Below are 18,604 nucleotides of genomic sequence, written 5' to 3' on the forward strand. Positions count from 1 at the left end.
AGGTATATGCTGTAATACCAACAACTTGATGAATAGGATACACGTGAAACATTATCAATTGATGGTGGTCAAGTCTTCCTTGGAAAAATTTCTCCCTTGCTACAGAAATATTTCTGGATTGCAAATCACTTGGATTCCCAACAATTGCACAATCTAGAGCAGCACAGGTTTAAAGCAGGTCGATCCTGCCTCTCGCAACTATGACATGGTGTTGGATGTACTGGAGGACAAACAGAATGTAGATGTAGTATTCACAGATTTTGCAAAAGCCTTTGACAAGTGGTGTAATAGTGCACAAAATGTGTGCTTAAAGGGATAACTGGCAAAGTGGGCAGATGGATCTTCAACTTTCTAACCAATCGAACACAAAGAGTAATGGTAAACAGAGTTAAGTTAGAGGCTGCCACAGTGAAAAGCTGTTCCACATGGCACAAATATTCACCCCCATCCTGTTCCTTATCATCAAGTCAGATGCAGACAGAGACTTAAACCATACCATGAAGACGATACTAGAATTTTTCATGAGACTGTCATCCAACGAGGACACGGTAAATAACTAGGTAGATACAAACCAAGTTTTCCAATGGGCAATGGAAACAATATGATATTCAATGAGGACAAATTTCAATTACTCCGTTATGGAAAACTGAAGGACATGATAGCTAGGACTGAGTTACTACAAACTCTAATCACACAAAGTAGTGTGAAGGACCTGGGAGTGTTAATGTCAGAGGATCTCACCTTCAAGGATCACAACAGTGTCACTATAACATCTGCTACGAAAATGATAGGATGGATAACGAGAACCTTCAAAACAAGGGATGCTATACCAATGATGAGCACTTTTAAATTATTTGCTCTCTCTAGGCTAGAATACTGCTGTACACTAACAGCTCCACTGAAGGCAGGTGAAATCGCAGATCTACAGAATGTACAGAGAACCTATACTGCACATATCTGTTCCATCAAACACCTTAATTACTAGGAATGCCTAAGTCATTTGACCTGTACTCACTGGAACGCAGGCGAGAAAGATCTACAAATGGAAAATCTTAGAGAGACTGGTCCCTAATATGCACACAGAAATCACCCCTACGAAAACAAAAGACTGGGAAGACAGTGCAACATACCCCAAATAAAAAGTAGGAGCGCCATTAGTACAATAAGAGAGATCATATTAAGTGTCCGGGGCCCAAGACTGTTCAACAGCCTCCCACCATACACAAAGGGAATAATTACCAATAGACCCCTGGATGCCTTCAAGAGGGAGCTGGACAGATACCTAAAGTCAGTACCCGATCAGATGGGCTGTGGTTCATACATCAGACTACGTGCGGACAACAATAACAGATTGCCTGATCAGGCCCTGATCCACAGGGAGGCCTGGTCATGGACCGGGCCGCTGGGACGTTGACCCCCGAACACCCTCTAGGTAAACTCCAGGTAGTAACAAATTAAATTATCTTGAATCATGAGTATTAACGAAGAGTATGTATGTATGTATGTGTTAACGTGTGTATAGTCGCAAGAGTTGAGTTATATTGGTCTGTGAGTGATGCTGTGAACACACATCCTGCCGTAATCTCCGTCAGGTCCATGACTCCCTCCCACACTACTACTGTCGTGTGGGTAGCCGCAACACGGTGTCCCTCCCACACTAAACCTACCTCAGGGCCATGACACCCTCCCACACTACTCTCACCGTGGCATCCATGACGTGGCGAGATTGACCATTGTTTTAACGCTCCTGCCATTCACACTCCCCCTTTATTTTTATTCGTCGGGAGATAGGACAAGTTTCTCCCAGCACCGGTCTTAACCATATATGACACATTATTGCCACTCCCCCCTATTAAGTAACATTTTCAATACCCACACTTTAGCTTCATCCAAAGACCAAAGAACACACCACTAACACTTAAAAAAGCACATTTGAAGCTTGCGTCAGGCGGGTGATGACGTCCCGTGAACTAAGTGAATCATTACCTTGCCTTGAGTCACCTCCTCCATCATTACAGCTTACATTTTCCGAGCTCCAGACAAAGAGTTTAAAAAAAGTCAGTGAATTCTGGGAACAGTAGTTCACGTGGCCATTTATTTAAATATACGTCAGTAACAAGAGACAAGTGTTGCTTTTCTCTTGTAAACAATATTTACCAGGGACGGGGCCTACATACCAGAGCCCATAATATTCTTATTTAAGTGACTATTGTCTTCAAGAGGGAACATGACATGCTTTTCAAGTCATTTCATATTCTGCCGGGCTGTGATGCCTACGTCGGACTGCGTGCTGCTAGTACCAACAGCCTGACAAGTCAGGCTATCAACCAGCAGCCCTCCTCGAAGACTAGGTCGAGGGAGGGAAAGACGACCCCGAAATTAACATGTAGACTGTCACCTTCATTAGTTTATTCAATATTAGCTATTTTCACGACCTCTGTAACATGTACTAATGATAGTAACAAGTAAGAAATTCCCGTAAGAATACACACACACACACCTTTATTAAAATGCACCAAAGTGGTTTAGCCACTTAACTTTAATTACCCCTTCTCCCCACCTCTCACCCACTCTTTTGTCATATTCCATCCTTGCCTATCCTTCTTCCTTCCCCCATCTTACCAAATCTCCAGTCAAAACCTACCTACCCACACCTCTACCTCTTACCGGGTTACCCAAGTCCTTCACTTACTGGTATCCATACGCACATTCCGATAAACCTTACACATTTTACAAAAACTTCTAGTCATCTCCGCAAGCAGGCTTACATTCCAGGGATGAAGTCACCATCACAGTTCTGTTCTCTTTTGCGAGAATTAGCTATAGGAATTCTCAACCATCGTCAAGTCACTTTCCTAAGTTCAACCTGCTGGAGATCCCATTTACGTTTAAACCCATCATATCTTCAAGTCTCTCAGCTGAGGCTGACACATTTTATTACCTCGTGAATGAAAGTGCGATGGAATATGAAGCAGAAACACATCTTGGTTTTTTTTTTTTAATAATATAATTATCATACGGAATAGGGTAGCAGTGAACCAAAGATATATCCAGTTACAAAATAAATAACCTCTCTCTCTCTCTCTCCAGTTGCTTTCCCACCGTCCTTCTACTTTCATTTTGTGCTTCCACCGCCCCTTCTCCCTTGCCCGTGCCTGAGGTGACGATGAGTGCAAGAGTCAGGAGAGGCCAAGCCTCAACTGAACCCAGAGTAATTATCATGTTTGTGTTGAGAAAACCGCAGTTGGCCACCTGGCTGCACACAGCTCGCAGCGCTGTTTCCGCTATGCAATAAAAAAAAAACTATACTGAAGCCGGTGTTCAGAGTTGGGATGCTAGACCTTCAAGGCTGACGGAAATGGATCCAAATGAAATTCACCAGTGATAGACTGTTCAATCTACACCACCACAACCAAATAAGAGTATAGTGACAGCTGACTAACATTAATAATGAAAACAGAAATGACTTGAAAAATTACTTTACGAATTATCTCTGTTGATAAGGAAGTGTATTTTTTTTTTTTACCTTTTGGACTATGTTTTTTTTTTTATCTACATTAACGGTATTTGAATGTCTTATACTAGACATCTATTCCTTCTGTAGTTCATTTTATCAGAAAAAATGTCAACATTCATCTCGAAGGCAGTTGCAGCAACTGACTAAGAGTGATAACTCCTCTCTTACTTCTGACCTTTGTCATGTGTTCACACACACTTCTAATCTAAATGTCTGCAACGTTTGCAGCACATGATTAATGAAGGCCGTTGTGATCAATTACAAACATTTTACCTACGATAACCCAATAAAGTCAAACAGTATGACTGAGTTTCATTTGAGTTAAATGTCATCAATATCCTACATACCTATGTCACTGTGGTTTATTATAATCACATGGGAGCGCTAAACCTATACGAGTTATACAGTGCCTGGGGATTGGGAGGAAATCAGGTTTGATAGGAAGAGTAGCTCTAATTCCCTGGATTAAGAGGTCTTTACTAGCATCAAGGCCCTCCCTCCTTCCCCTTCCCTCGTGACTAAGGAAGATGACCCTCGAGCTCACGGCTTCGCCTATGTCTTCTATGAAGGATCGACACTGGGGGACTGTTATAATCCAAGTGTATCACTCCTATCATACTTCCTATCAGCTATGTTATGTTGTGTTAGATAAAAGGTCACAGATGCAACTAATGTGACATTTTATTGTGGCAAAGTTTTGCTCTCCAGGAGCTTTAACATTCACAGTACATAGAGTGGCCAACAGATGGTGCTTATGCCTGCACACTTCTATATGTTGTCTTTTTCACCTGCAGCGGTCAAGAACGACGAATTTCTTAAATAAAAACTTTCCTATTTTCTCATGAACTGACAGACATTTTCTTGTGAATTAACATGGCGCGAAAGTTGTCAACTTTCCACGAAAATTAACTTAGCAACTGAACCCGCCATCGTTAAAATTACTTCCGACAATTTAACTTAAAACTATCTAATCCATATTGGGCCAGCCTAACTTTAGTTAGTATTATTTGGAATCAATGCAATATTTTTATGACGATGACACTGACTTTTCGAGGAGTTACTTCCACAACAGAGCAGGAGAGAAATATTTATTGAGACTGTGGAGTAACAATGTCAGTAGATCATACGTTCAATAATCACACCAGCACTATTATTAGTTACAACCACAAGGAAAATGATGGTCTGGATAACTAGAACCTTTAAAACAGATGTCAAGCCAATTATATTTTTTAGTCACTTGCTCTCTCTCTCTCTCTCTCCTGGAATATTATTGCTGGATATGAACAGTCCCATTTAAGGTAGGAAGTATTATTTATGTTGAAAAATACACAGAACTTCCAATGCTTGTATCAATTCAGTCAAAGTATCAACCACTGGGAAGGTGAGAGTCCCTCATACTGCACTCCATGGAATGCAAACGAGAAAGATGCAGCATAATTTATACCTGGAAAACAGCAGAGGGTTCCAAATCTTTACAATAAATTTGCTCCTTTGAAGAGTGGAAGACTTAGCTTACAGTTCAAAGGGTCCCCCGTCTTAACGGGGAAACTGACAGTTTTTCCCCGGGAAGCTCCTGAATAGTAGTGTTTCCAACAACAATAGTCTGACTGTGGAGGCCTGACTCGGGACCATGTCACATGGAAGATGACCCCATGAATCATTAATGAGTAACTGTTTTACAAAATAGCTCTTTCATTTTAAGCTAATTCTGCAAATTATGGCTAAAAAGTCAACGCGGAGGATGATGCCTATCACAAATATCAAATTATGACACAATCACCATAGTCGCAAGCTACATGGAGTTTACAAAGGTATGCATTTGAGAAATGCGACCATGAAGCAATAGCTCATAAAACAGGGGTAAACAAGAAACATAAGAAAATAGATATTCAGATGCCTAACAAACATCGCAAAGAATGATCGTAAACAAAGCAAATCCTGTGTTAGCAAAGTACAAAGTTCAATACGTCATTGCAGGGTCGTAGCATCTTTCCTGCTGCTCATCCTCTGAGCATAGATAAAAAACAACAGCCTCGTGTGTCCTATGTGGATGAAGGTTGGTGTAGCTAATGGTGTCTAGATGGCTTTCTATTGCTTTTAATCTCGATATGGTATAGTATTGATAAATTAGATGCACGTGCAACACATGGATAGATTTATTGAGGAAACGTTTCGCCACACAGTGGCTTCATCAATCCAATAAGAAAGGAGATCAGAAGGTAATCAGTCCATTAGTCTTGAAAAAATACAGCATATGCTGTATTATTTTCAAGTTTGATGGACTGATTACATCGACTCCAGGCTGAGGGACTGATTACCTCTAACTCCTGATCTTCACCATTCTCCTTTGTACTGGACTGATGAAGCCAGTGTGGCGAAATATTGCCACAATAAAGATACCCAAGTGTTGAACATGTGTCTAATTTACCAACTTGTCGGTTCTCTGAACCATTTATCTACATGATATGGTATTATTTTGTCATTGCATTATCTTTCCTTGATGCTGGCGAGCGGCTCTTAAATCCAAGAAACTAGATTTACTGTATGATCTCTTTCCTTGGATCGGATCTGAATGCCTCCTATTCCACAGGCGCTAGTAGCCCTTACTGGTTTAGCGCTTTCCCCCGATTAAAATAAATTTTTAATTGCTGATTCATCTAGTGAAATGGATGAAACGCGAAACGGGGAGGGGCAGTGGGGCGGTGTTAGGCTGTGTAGGTGCAAGTATTGTTAGGTTCAGCGAAATAACTGAAGGACGCCTCTACTGAAGAATGCCTCTACTGGTCAGCTGTAAACTCTTAGTGCTGATGTGTTGTCCCTAGAAAGGAGCTCTGCTTTGATTTTAGGTTGTGTAAATTTTACTGTGCCTATTTTATTAATCAAATTCTTCTTCAGCTTGGCTTCAAACCTGGTGTTACTTGGTGAAAAGTTTAAATTAGTCTACAGCTGTGTATGTCTTAATTTGCCCCTTTTATGGAAGAAACTGGGATATTAGTGTCCATATGATAACTTGTTAATGCCTTTTCTGATTCACTTCAGATCTTCAATGCTAATATTTAAATGCATTAGAACTTTATATCGCACTTCTTTCTAAGATGTGATAACAGGCAGATGGAAACATAACACAAACTCGACTGGTGGATGCATCGACGTTTTATTGGTACAGAAAACTGCTGCTGTGATTTGATGGCCGCGCATGAAACACCTGGAGTTCCTAGCCTAGCCACATGTTTCACTTTCAAATTGTTTACGTAACAAATTTGATTGGAACCAGCTCTAAATGCCACTCTCACTTTTAATAAGCTCTCATGTTCTCTCTCACTTCGGCTGAACTCTCACCTTCATCTGTCGTATAGTGGGAACAGTGGCGTCTCTCTCACCTTGTTAACATTGAGGTAATTTACACCACAAATGATGTAACTGAAGTATTCCCAGTGAAAAGTGAAATTAATAATCTGGCCATTGTTCTTGTGTACAAGCCTCGTCATGCATATTCACAGAACTTTTACTGCTCCGTTGGTGTAAATCGAACACTGCCTCGAACACCTCACAAATCCGGCGATGAACATCTTGAAAGAACGCAGTTACTGAAAATAGATTTTCAGTAACTGCGTTCTCACGAACTCTTACACACAACTGAAGAACGGCAAAGGTGCCATAAAGACTTCACCTGCAAACGTGGTCAGGAAGATTGCTCTTGTAATTCCCTCTTGATTGGTATAAAATAAGGAAAATACGAGAGGGAGTGAGAAGACCAGACGTGGAATAGTTCATTAGCACAGTGGCGCCTTGATGTGTGCCCCAGACTTGTACCATTAAGAAAAAAAAAACAGAGAAGGTACAGGTTAGGAAAGATGATCTTCTAGACGTAAAGATGAAGATTCATAGAACTTTCTCAAGGACGAAAAGAAATACTGGTTAGAGGACTAGAAAATACTGAGCAAAAATGTCAAGAACGAAATTCAAAGAAATCCAAAATACAAAAATAAAATTCTAATGTGCAAAATCTAAGACAAAAAGAATAGATTATCTAGTATTGAGTCCTCGCTTAATTAAAGGAGACGGATCTTTCACTAATGGCAACACATAAATGAAGGAAATAACGAAGTCAGGCTAACTTCAGGGAATTATCAGACTAAAGAATGATAACTAACCCTTTCATGAACGAGTCTAAATTCTGCCAACATTCGCAAAACTTCTGGCACAACCCTAACCCTTCATGACTTTGAAGAAAATCTTTTACAGTATGCCCGTTCACTCTGCTCCAGGACCAGACTCGTGGAGCTCACTCACTCTTCATAAAAAGAGGACGGTCTAAAGGCATGCAGTCTGAGATGCGGGGAGAGGGAACCAAGGACATAAACGACAGATGAACATGAGACATGGGAACGTTAGGAAGTTCTTTTTTCAGACTTAAGATGGTATGTGTATTGCAGTTGATAAAGAGGTGGTAGAGATAAACTGTCAACAGTATTGTGTATTATACATTGTTATAACTACATTTTATAGGCAGGCTCCCCAGCCAAGCCTTAATTAATTAAGTCAAGTGACCCCGTTTTGAACCCGGCACCTAGGCCGTAGCCCTCTCTCGGATTCAAGGAGGTTTACCAGATGAGGAGACGGACAGGCTAGGCTCCGCCACGATTACAACTATAACGCCTTCATAACAGTCTACAGCTGTTTCCTTGCTACCATCGCTTCTCCAATGAACCCTATAACAAAACACTATACACAGCTTGGAAAGTAGATATGACCCGGCCCTGGAGGCTAGTCATCAGTGAAACTGGTCCATAAAATTTGAAGAGCTTGATCCAGGAGCTACGAATGCACCCCGGCAAACACAGCTAGATGCTCACAATTATGCGAGTCTCTGCCTGCCTGCCTGCCTGCCTGCCTGCCTGCCTGCCTGCCTGCCTGCCTGCCTGCCTGCCTACCTTCCTGCCTGTATGTCTATTTGTCTGTCTGTCTGTCTGTCTGTCTGTCTGTCTGCCTGCCTGCCTGCCTGCCTGCCTGCCTGCCTGCCTGCCTTCCTGCCTGCCTTCCTGCCTGCCTGCCTGTCTTCCTGCCTGCCTGCCTGTCTGTCTGTCTGTCTGTCTGTTTATTTGTCTGTCTGCCTGCCTGCCTGCCTGCCTGCCTGCCTGCCTGCCTGCCTGCCTGCCTGCCTGCCCTCCCCCTCTCTCTCTACTTCGCTCTCTTTAAAATCTTACACGACTCTAACCTTGCAATTTGCCATGACCAGAAGCAACTTGGTAATACCTTGAAAGCTGTTGTTGCAAATCAATCTTGATGTTAAAGTGGATAGACCCAGTCAAGTATACCCCTCTCCCTCCTCTTCCAACCTCCACATCCCCCCCTTCTCTCTAGACGCACCTCGATGACTAGTGTGTATTTTAATGCTTGTATGCACACACCAAGGTTCAAATAGTTTACTTTCACTTTCATAACAGGATATAATTACTTGACCTTACATGAAGTTCCTGGGAGAGAAAATCTAAGATGTTATGTATACAGTGGTGCATCTCTAGTGCAGACTGTGAGGACCCACAGCCTCGGAGAAAGAGGTAAAAAAAATCGGAGAATAATATTTGTATTTCTCGCTGAAGCCATTTGAATATTCCACTTTCCTTACTACCCCATCCTCATGTGTACACAAACTGGTATATTTTGCTACATAATGTGATGCACAAGACTTAAAAGATACCTTGATGGTGTAGAAATAGAACACATAATATATGACGTTTACGAGTTATATTACAAGTACCTACTGCTACGTACACACACACACACACACACACACACATATATATATATATATATATATATATATATATATATATATATATATATATATATATATATATATATATATATATATATATATAATGTGTGCCTGCGGTCAGGTCCCAGACCAAGCCTGCCTGGACAGGGTATTACAGTGTTAGAGTATTCCGTCAGTAAGTAAACAAGACATCTTACTGTGAAGAGGGATCATCCACCAGGGACTGTACGAATTCACCATAAAGGCCCTGGTGGACGAAACGTCTTTTCAATAAAATGTCATAACCCGCAGTGTGTTTTATTCACTTTTGATATACCTTTGACGAGTTCCCAGAGTTATTCTACTTCCAGAGCCCGGCCATGGGCCAGGCTCGTCTCCCTGGACAGGTGAGATATCGACACGATACTAAAGATACAGAAATGCACTTATATGAACTCCTTTATTGAGGACGCTTCGCCTACACACTGAACTTTTATCACTCACAAACATATGATTGTGACTGGATAAAAGCCAGTGTGGGCGAAACGTTGTCAATAAAGGATTCCACATAACTCTCCCCCTCTCTGTTTTTACCGTCAAGTATACCTGTTGACAGTCTGATCAGTCAGGTTACTGATGCCAGCAATACACGGTCCAACTTTATTGATGCCAGCAACACACGGTCCAACTATACTGATGCCAGCAACACACGGTCCAACTCAACCAACAACTGGGTTCGGTTGGGTTAGCCTGGGTTACATAAACCTATAAAACCATCAACAAACTGAGCACACTGAAAACGACCGAGATGCCTCTGGCAGGGAGGCGGCCCAGTATAGCCTGGAAACGTACAAATCTGCATACGAGTATCACCTTTGGAAAGTAGTGGAGGAGAAAGAAGGGGAAAGGGGTAGGATACTGACCATCTGGACAGCGTGGTGGTCGAAGGGCAAAGAGGTGGGGGCATGATCCGGGTAGTGCCCCAGCACCCGGGCTTTGTAGCTCCTCTCCAGTGGTGGAACCACCACCACGTCCCCTGCAAAAAAAAAAAAAAACGTATTTGTGAGCACAATACCTTTGTTAACACAACACATATATTTGTAGACACAACACATTCGCAAATACACTTGTAAACACATTTGTAAATACTCTCCTGTAAACAGCACATTTGAAAAAATACACCTTTGTAAACATTTGTCAAATATGTCTTTATAAACACTTGCAAATACACCTTTGTAAACAACACATTTGTCAAATACGCCATTGTAAACAAATACATCTGTAAGTACACCTTTTTAAACAACACATCAGCAAATACGCTTCTGTAAATACACTTGTAAATAAACCTTTGTCAATAATACATTTGCCAATACACATTTGTAAACGTTTCTATAAGCACAACTTTTGTGTCAAAAATTTTTTAAACGCCTTTGTAAACAGCGTTTATATATAAAAAAAAACATTTTTTTTAATTAACACATTTGTAATTTTTTTTAAATATACCAACGTAAACACTTGTGCATAAGCGTCTTTGTGAATGCCCCACATTTAAAAAAAAAAAAAAAAAAAAAATCATTAGTAAATATACTCCTTTTGTTAATAAACACTTCCGTAAAAATGATATAAACACACCATGTTTTGTAAACACATCACTTTTGTAAACAACACATCTCCATGGGAGAGTGGAGAAGACTCCTTCCTCCGTAAGCTGTGAGTGTCGTAAGAGGCGACTAAAATACCGGGAGCAAGGGGTCAGTAACCTCTTTTAATGTATATATTACTAAATATAACAAGAAAAATCTTTGTTTTACGTTTTTTATCTCTTTCGGGTCACCCTCGGTGGGAGATAATAATAATTACAATAATAATAATTACAATAATAATAACTACAATATTAATAACTATAATAATATTAATAATTACAATAATAATAATAACAATAATAACTACAATATTAATAATAATTACAATAATAGCTCCGTGTAATTCCCACCTTTTCCCGTTTACCTGATTACAGTTAAAGTCCACAGTGATAATTATTTTGCCTTCGTTCTATTTTCTATGTGCTGCTTTTTCCAGTCTTCATCAGGGTACCTTACCTTTGATATACCTCTGATGAGTTCCGAGTTTTTTTTTTACTCCCAGAGCCCAGCCTTGGGTCAGGCTCGTCTGTGTGGTTCTCTTTATATTGGTGTGTTGTTGTTCTTGTGTAGTGTGGACGATCATAAAGTAGTATTATAACCGTGCTTCCTGATGTTAGTATTATCACTACTGCTGCTGCTGCTGCTGCTGTGGCGGAATCTCCAGTGTTATAACCTATTTGTAGCTACACCAACAGAGATAACCTGAGTATGTTTGTGTCCTGAGGCTCTGACGAACCTTAAGTGATATCTCCACGCTTGTTGCTACACCAGCACAGCACAGCACAGCACAGCAGAGATTTGCATACAAGTGTATGCTACACCAGCACAGCACAAAAGAGCTATGCGTACAAGTGTATTCACCTATATTTGGTTGCAAGGGTCATGTTACAGCTCCTGGCCCCGCCTCTTCGCTAGTCGCTACTAGGTCAGGCTCTCCCCGCTCCAAGAGCCTTACCATACCTCTTTTTAAAGCTATGTTTGGATCCTGCTTCCACTGCCTCACTCTCCAGTGTATGTATACTGTGTGCATGAGAGAGGGAGAGAGAGAGAGAGATAGTGAGAGGGTTTAACCTTGTCAAACCCTGTGTAAAAAATGAAAGACAGAGAGAAAGAGAGAGAGAGAGAGAGAGAGAGAGAGAGAGAGAGAGAGAGAGAGAGAGAGAGAGAGAGAGAGAGAGAGAGAGAGAGAGAGAGAGAGAGAGAGAGAGAGAGAGAGAGAGAGAGAGAGAGAGAGAGAGAGGGTGTTCGTTGACATACAAGGTTAGGTTAGGTATATTCCATAAATTCTCTTTCAGTAAAAACTTTCTAATTTCTGCGCACTATCTTTCCATATAGGCACTGTTTCACTAATTACGACATTTTCTGTGAAATCCCATCAACGAAAAAAAACACTCACCTGTTTCGTTGATACTTAATCTTCAACTTGTGGCCGGCCTTCAAACACATCTTACTGGTAATGCACAATATTACTTACATTTCTCGTGATAGACACTAATATTCACAGCGATTTGTTAATAGGCTTGTTGTTGAATACCTTACAAACTGACGTCAACCCGTTAATGTTGTGTATAGCACCTGTCTTGTTTCCTGACAAACCTTACCTAACCTACGACGCTCAGAACACGACACACCAGCGGTCCAAATAACTGAAAAATGGCACAGTGATACCGACAAGATGTGGAAAAAGACATGTACAGTTCAGGGCGTTTTTTAAAAGAAAGGTTTCAGCACGAGTGTCTTCTTGACTTGATTCCCACGATGTTTGGTGAACATTCTGAAGTTCTCTCTGAGTTTCCATCGCCGGAGTGCTTTATCCTCCTGTTGGTTGTAGTTAGTGGAGCACATTACTCGCGTCACTCACACCAGCGTCATGCACAGCACGCTGGTGTGAGTGACGCGTGTAACGGGCGCCATGAAATCGATACGACAATGGGACTGGGAGTCATAGCATCGGGAATATAGCAGCTGTAGTAGTAGAAGTTAGGACGGCTGAAGAATATTTTCAACTGGGAAGTAGATAGTTCAGCACTCTTTGCAATAAGACCTGTGCTCTCTTGCACAGAGTTGATGACGGGAGAGATATCACAGCTGAAACAGATACAGGAATCATTTCCCGCCCACATGGAGCCAATAAAGCATTTAAACTACAGGGAACGCCTCAATGTTTTGAATATGTACTCGCTGCAACGGAGGAGAGATAATAATATATACGTGGAGGTTACTTCAGAGTCTAGTTACAAACTTCCACACTACCGTAACAACATATAGGAGTGAAAGATATAAGAGTAAATGTAAAAATAAACACAGTGAAAAGCATGAGTGCCGTGGGCACAATGAGAGAACACTGCATCAACATCCGTGGGTCCAGCTTATTCAACACTTTTCCAGAAGATATTAGATATGCTACCAGAAAACGTGTACAAGAGAAAATTAAATAAATATCCCGGCCAAGTGTCAGATCAACTAGGCTGTGTTGGATATGTGGGCCACCATGCAGCCAACAGCAACAGTCTCGCTGACCAGACAAGCCTGGCCCAAGGCCGGGCTATGGAGCAGGAAAACTCTGGAAACTGGTTACAGATATAAACGAGAGAATGACGAGCTCCCAACACTCATGTGCTGACCTAGTTACCACGACCTTCACAATACTCCCACGAGCGAGAGGTACCGATGAGAGAAGAGATGGAGAGTATAGGTGAAGCAGGGGTGAGTGTGGGAGGCAGGGATGGATGGTGGGAGGCAGGGATGGATGGTGGGAGGCAGGGATGGATGGTGGGAGGCAGGGATGGATGGTGGGAGGCAGGGATGGATGGTGGGAGGCAGGGATGGATGGTGGGAGGCAGGGATGGATGGTGGGAGGCAGGGATGGATGGTGGGAGGCAGGGATGGATGGTGGGAGGCAGGGGTGAGTGTGGGAGGCAGGGATGGATGGTGGGAGGCAGGGATGGATGGTGGAAGGCAGGGATGGATGGTGGAAGGCAGGGATGGATGGTGGGAGACAGGGATGGATGGTGGGAGGCAGGGATGGATGGTGGAAGGCAGGGATGGATGGTGGGAGACAGGGATGGATGGTGGGAGGCAGGGATGGATGGTGGAAGGCAGGGATGGATGGTGGGAGGCAGGGATGGATGGTGGAAGGCAGGGATGGATGGTGGGAGACAGGGATGGATGGTGGGAGACAGGGATGGATGGTGGGAGGGAGGGATGGATGGTGGGAGGCAGGGATGGATGGTGGGAGGCAGGGATGGATGGTGGGAGGCAGGGATGGATGGTGGGAGGCAGGGATGGATGGTGGGAGACAGGGATGGATGGTGGGAGGCAGGGATGGATAGGAGGGATAGGGATGGATGGTGGGAGGCCGGGATGGATGGTGGGAGGCAGGGATGGATGGTGGGAGGCAGGGATGGATGGTGGGAGGCAGGGATGGATGGTGGGAGACAGGGATGGATGGTGGGAGGCAGGGATGGATGGTGGGAGGCAGGGATGGATGGTGGGAAGCAGGGATGGATGGTGGGAGGCAGGGATGGATGGTAGGAGACAGGGATGGATGGTAGGAGGTAGGGATGGATGGTGGGAGACAGGGATGGATGGTAGGAGGCAGGGATGGATGGGGGATGGATGGTGGGGGAGGCAGGGATGGATGGTGGGAGGCAGGGATGGATGGTAGGAGACAGAGATGGATGGTAGGAGGCAGGGATGGATGGTAGGAGACAGGGATGGATGGAGGGTATGGAGGTGGGAGGGGGATGGAGGGTGGGAGCCAGGGATGGATGGTGGGAGGCAGGGATGGATGGTGGGAGGCAGGGATGGATGGTGGGAGGCAGGGATGGATGGTGGGAGGCAGGGATGGATGGTGGGAGACAGGGATGGATGGTGGGAGGCAGGGATGGATGGTGGGAGACAGGGATGGATGGTGGGAGGCAGGGATGGATGGTGGGAGACAGGGATGGATGGTGGGAGGCAGGGATGGATGGTGGGAGGCAGGGATGGATGGTGGGAGACAGGGATGGATGGTGGTGGGAGGATGGCAGGGATGGATGGTGGGAGACAGGGATGGATGGTGGGAGGCAGGGATGGATGGTGGGAGGCAGGGATGGATGGTGGGAGACAGGGATGGATGGTGGAGACAGGGATGGATGGTGGGAGGCAGGGATGGATGGTGGGAAGGGATGGATGGTGGGAGACAGGGATGGATGGTGGAAGGCAGGGATGGATGGTGGGAGACAGGGATGGATGGTGGGAGGCAGGGATGGATGGTGGGAGACAGGGATGGATGGTGGGAGGCAGGGATGGATGGTGGGGGATGGATGGTGGAAGGCAGATGGAGGGATGGATGGTGGGAGGCAGGGATGGATGGTGGAAGGCAGGGATGGATGGTGGAAGGCAGGGATGGATGGTGGAAGGCAGGGATGGATTGTGGGAGACAGGGATGGATGGTGGGAGGCAGGGATGGATGGTGGGAGACAGTAGACAGGGATGGATGGTGGGAGGCAGGGATGGATGGTGGAAGGCAGGGATGGATGGTGGGAGACAGGGATGGATGGTGGGGCAGGCAGGGATGGATGGTGGGAGGCAGGGATGGAAGGCAGGGATGGATGGTGGGAGGCAGGGATGGATGGTGGAAGGCAGGGATGGATGGTGGGAGACAGGGATGGATGGTGGGAGACAGGGATGGATGGTGGGAGGTAGGGATGGATGGTGGGAGGCAGGGATGGATGGTGGGAGGCAGGGATGGATAGTGGGAGACAGGGATGGATGGTGGGAGGCAGGGATGGATGGTGGGAGACAGGGATGGATGGATGGTAGGAGGTAGGGATGGATGGTGGGAGGCCGGGATGGATGGTGGGAGGCAGGGATGGATGGTGGGAGGCAGGGATGGATGGTGGGAGGCAGGGATGGATGGTGGGAGACAGGGATGGATGGTGGGAGGCAGGGATGGATGGTGGGAGGCAGGGATGGATGGTGGGAAGCAGGGATGGATGGTGGGAGGCAGGGATGGATGGTAGGAGACAGGGATGGATGGTAGGAGGTAGGGATGGATGGTGGGAGACAGGGATGGATGGTAGGAGGCAGGGATGGATGGTGGGAGACAGGGATGGTGGGAGACAGGGATGGATGGTGGGAGGCGGGGATGGATGGTGGGAGGCAGGGATGGATGGTGGGAGACAGAGATGGATGGTAGGAGGCAGGGATGAATGGTAGGAGACAGGGATGGATGGTGGGAGGCAGGGATGGATGGTGGGAGGCAGGGATGGATGGTGGGAGGCAGGGATGGATGGTGGGAGGCAGGGATGGATGGTGGAAGGCAGGGATGGATGGTGGGAGACAGGGATGGATGGTGGGAGGCAGGGATGGATGGTGGGAGGCAGGGATGGATGGTGGGAGGCAGGGACGGTTGGTGGGAGGCAGGGACGGATGGTGGGAGGCAGGGACGGATGGTGGGAGGCAGGGATGGATGGTGGGAGACAGGGATGGATGGTGGAAGGCAGGGATGGATGGTGGGAGACAGGGATGGATGGTGGGAGGCAGGGATGGATGGTGGGAGGCAGGGATGGATGGTGGGAGACAGGGATGGATGGTGGGAGACAGGGATGGATGGTGGGAGACAGGGATGGATGGTGGAAGGCAGGGATGGATGGTGGGAGGCAGGGATGGATGGTGGGAGGCAGAAATGGATGGTGGGAGGCAGGGATGGATGGTGGGAGGCAGGGATGGATGGTGGGAGGCAGGGATGGATGTTGGAGGGCAGGGATGGATGGAGGAAGGCAGGGATGGATGGTGGAAGGCGGGGATGGATGGTGGAAGGCAGGGATGGATGGTGGAAGGCAGGGATGGATGGTGGAAGGCAGGGATGGATGGTGGAAGGCAGGGATGGATGGTGGGAGGCAGGGATGGATGATGGAAGGCAGGGATGGATGGTGGGAGGCAGGGAAGGATGGTGGAAGGCAGGGATGGATGGTGGGAGGCAGGGATGGATGGTGGAAGGCAGGGATGGATGGTGGAAGGCAGAGATGGATGGTGGGAGGCAGGGATGGATGGTGGGAGGCAGGGATGGATGGTGGGAGGCAGGGATGGATAGTAGAAGGCAGGGATGGATGGTGGGAGGCAGGGATGGATGGTGGAAGGCAGGGATGGATGGTGGGAGGCAGGGATGGATGGTGAGAGGCAGGGATGGATGGTGGAAGGCAGGGATGGATGGTGGGAGGCAGGGATGGATGGTGGAAGGCAGGGATGGATGGTGGAAGGCAGGGATGGATGGTGGAAGGCAGGGATGGATGGTGGAAGGCAGGGATGCATGGTGGAAGGCAGGGATGGATGGTGGAAGGCAGGGATGGATGGTGGGAGGCAGGGATGGATGGTGGAAGGCAGGGATGGATGGTGGGAGGCAGGGATGGATGGTGGAAGGCAGGGATGGATGGTGGGAGGCAGGGATGGATGGTGGAAGGCAAGGATGGATGGTGGGAGGCAGGGATGGATGGTGGGAGGCAGGGATGGATGGTGGAAGGCAGGGATGGATGGTGGGAGGCAGGGATGGATGGTGGAAGGCAGGGATGGATGGTGGGAGGCAGGGATGGATGGTGGGAGGCAGGGATGGATGGTGGAAGGCAGGGATGGATGGTGGGAGGCAGGGATGGATGGTGGGAGGCAGGGATGGATGGTGGAAGGCAGGGATGGGTGGTGGGAGGCAGGGATGGATGGTGGAAGGCAGGGATGGATGGTAGAAGGCAGGGATGGATGGTGGAAGGCAGGGATGGATGGTGGGAGGCAGGGATGGATGGTGGAAGGCAGGGATTGATGGTGGAAGGCAGGGATGGATGGTGGAAGGCAGGGATGGATGGTGGGAGGCAGAGATGGATGGTGGGAGGCAGGGATGGATGGTGGAAGGCAGAGATGGATGGTGGGAGGCAGGGATGGATGGTGGGAGGCAGGGATGGATGGTGGGAGGCAGGGATGGATGGTGGAAGGCAGGGATGGATGGTGGGAGGCAGGGATGGATGGTGGAAGGCAGGGATGGATGGTGGAAGGCAGGGATGGATGGTGGGAGGCAGGGATGGATGGTGGGAGGCAGGGATGGATGGTGGAAGGCAGGGATGGATGGTGGGAGGCAGGGATGGATGGTGGGAGGCAGGGATGGATGGTGGGAGGCAGGGATGGATGGTGGGAGGCAGGGATGGATGGTGGAAGGCAGGGATGGATGGTGGGAGGCAGGGATGGATGGTGGAAGGCAGGGATGGATGGTGGAAGGCAGGGATGGATGGTGGAAGGCAGGGATGGATGGTGGAAGGCAGGGATGGATGGTGGGAGGCAGGGATGGATGGTGGGAGGCAGGGATGGATGGTGGGAGGCAGGGATGGATGGTGGGAGGCAGGGATGGATGGTGGAAGGCAGGGATGGATGGTGGAAGGCAGGGAAGGATGGTGGAAGGCAGGGATGGATGGTGGAAGGCAGGGAAGGATGGTGGAAGGCAGGGATGGATGGTGGAAGGCAGGGATGGATGGTGGAAGGCAGGGATGGATGGTGGAAGGCAGGGATGGATGGTGGAAGGCAGGGATGAATGGTGGAAGGCAGGGATGGATGGTGGAAGGCAGGGATGGATGGTGGAAGGCAGGGATGGATGGTGGAAGGCAGGGATGAATGAGCAAAAAGAGAAATAATTGTAGGAAGAAAGAAAAATATGGAATTGAA

At 46.8% G+C, this 18,604-nt stretch overlaps 1 protein-coding gene across 3 annotated transcripts in view; it reads right to left on the reverse strand.

The window, feature by feature from the left end:
- The window catches only part of pns (DENN domain containing pinstripe), a 168,431-nt gene that overhangs the window by 57,337 nt on the left and 92,490 nt on the right, over positions 1-18,604 (reverse strand). For all 3 annotated transcript variants that reach the window (XM_053786015.2, XM_053786013.2, XM_053786014.2), the window contains exon 2: positions 10,199-10,311. In XM_053786015.2, coding sequence (XP_053641990.1) covers positions 10,199-10,311 — 113 coding nt within the window. The remainder of the gene's footprint in view (positions 1-10,198; positions 10,312-18,604) is intronic.

Source organism: Cherax quadricarinatus, chromosome 50 (assembly GCF_038502225.1).
Source record: "Cherax quadricarinatus isolate ZL_2023a chromosome 50, ASM3850222v1, whole genome shotgun sequence".
In the NCBI taxonomy this organism is placed as follows: Eukaryota; Metazoa; Arthropoda; class Malacostraca; order Decapoda; family Parastacidae; genus Cherax; species Cherax quadricarinatus.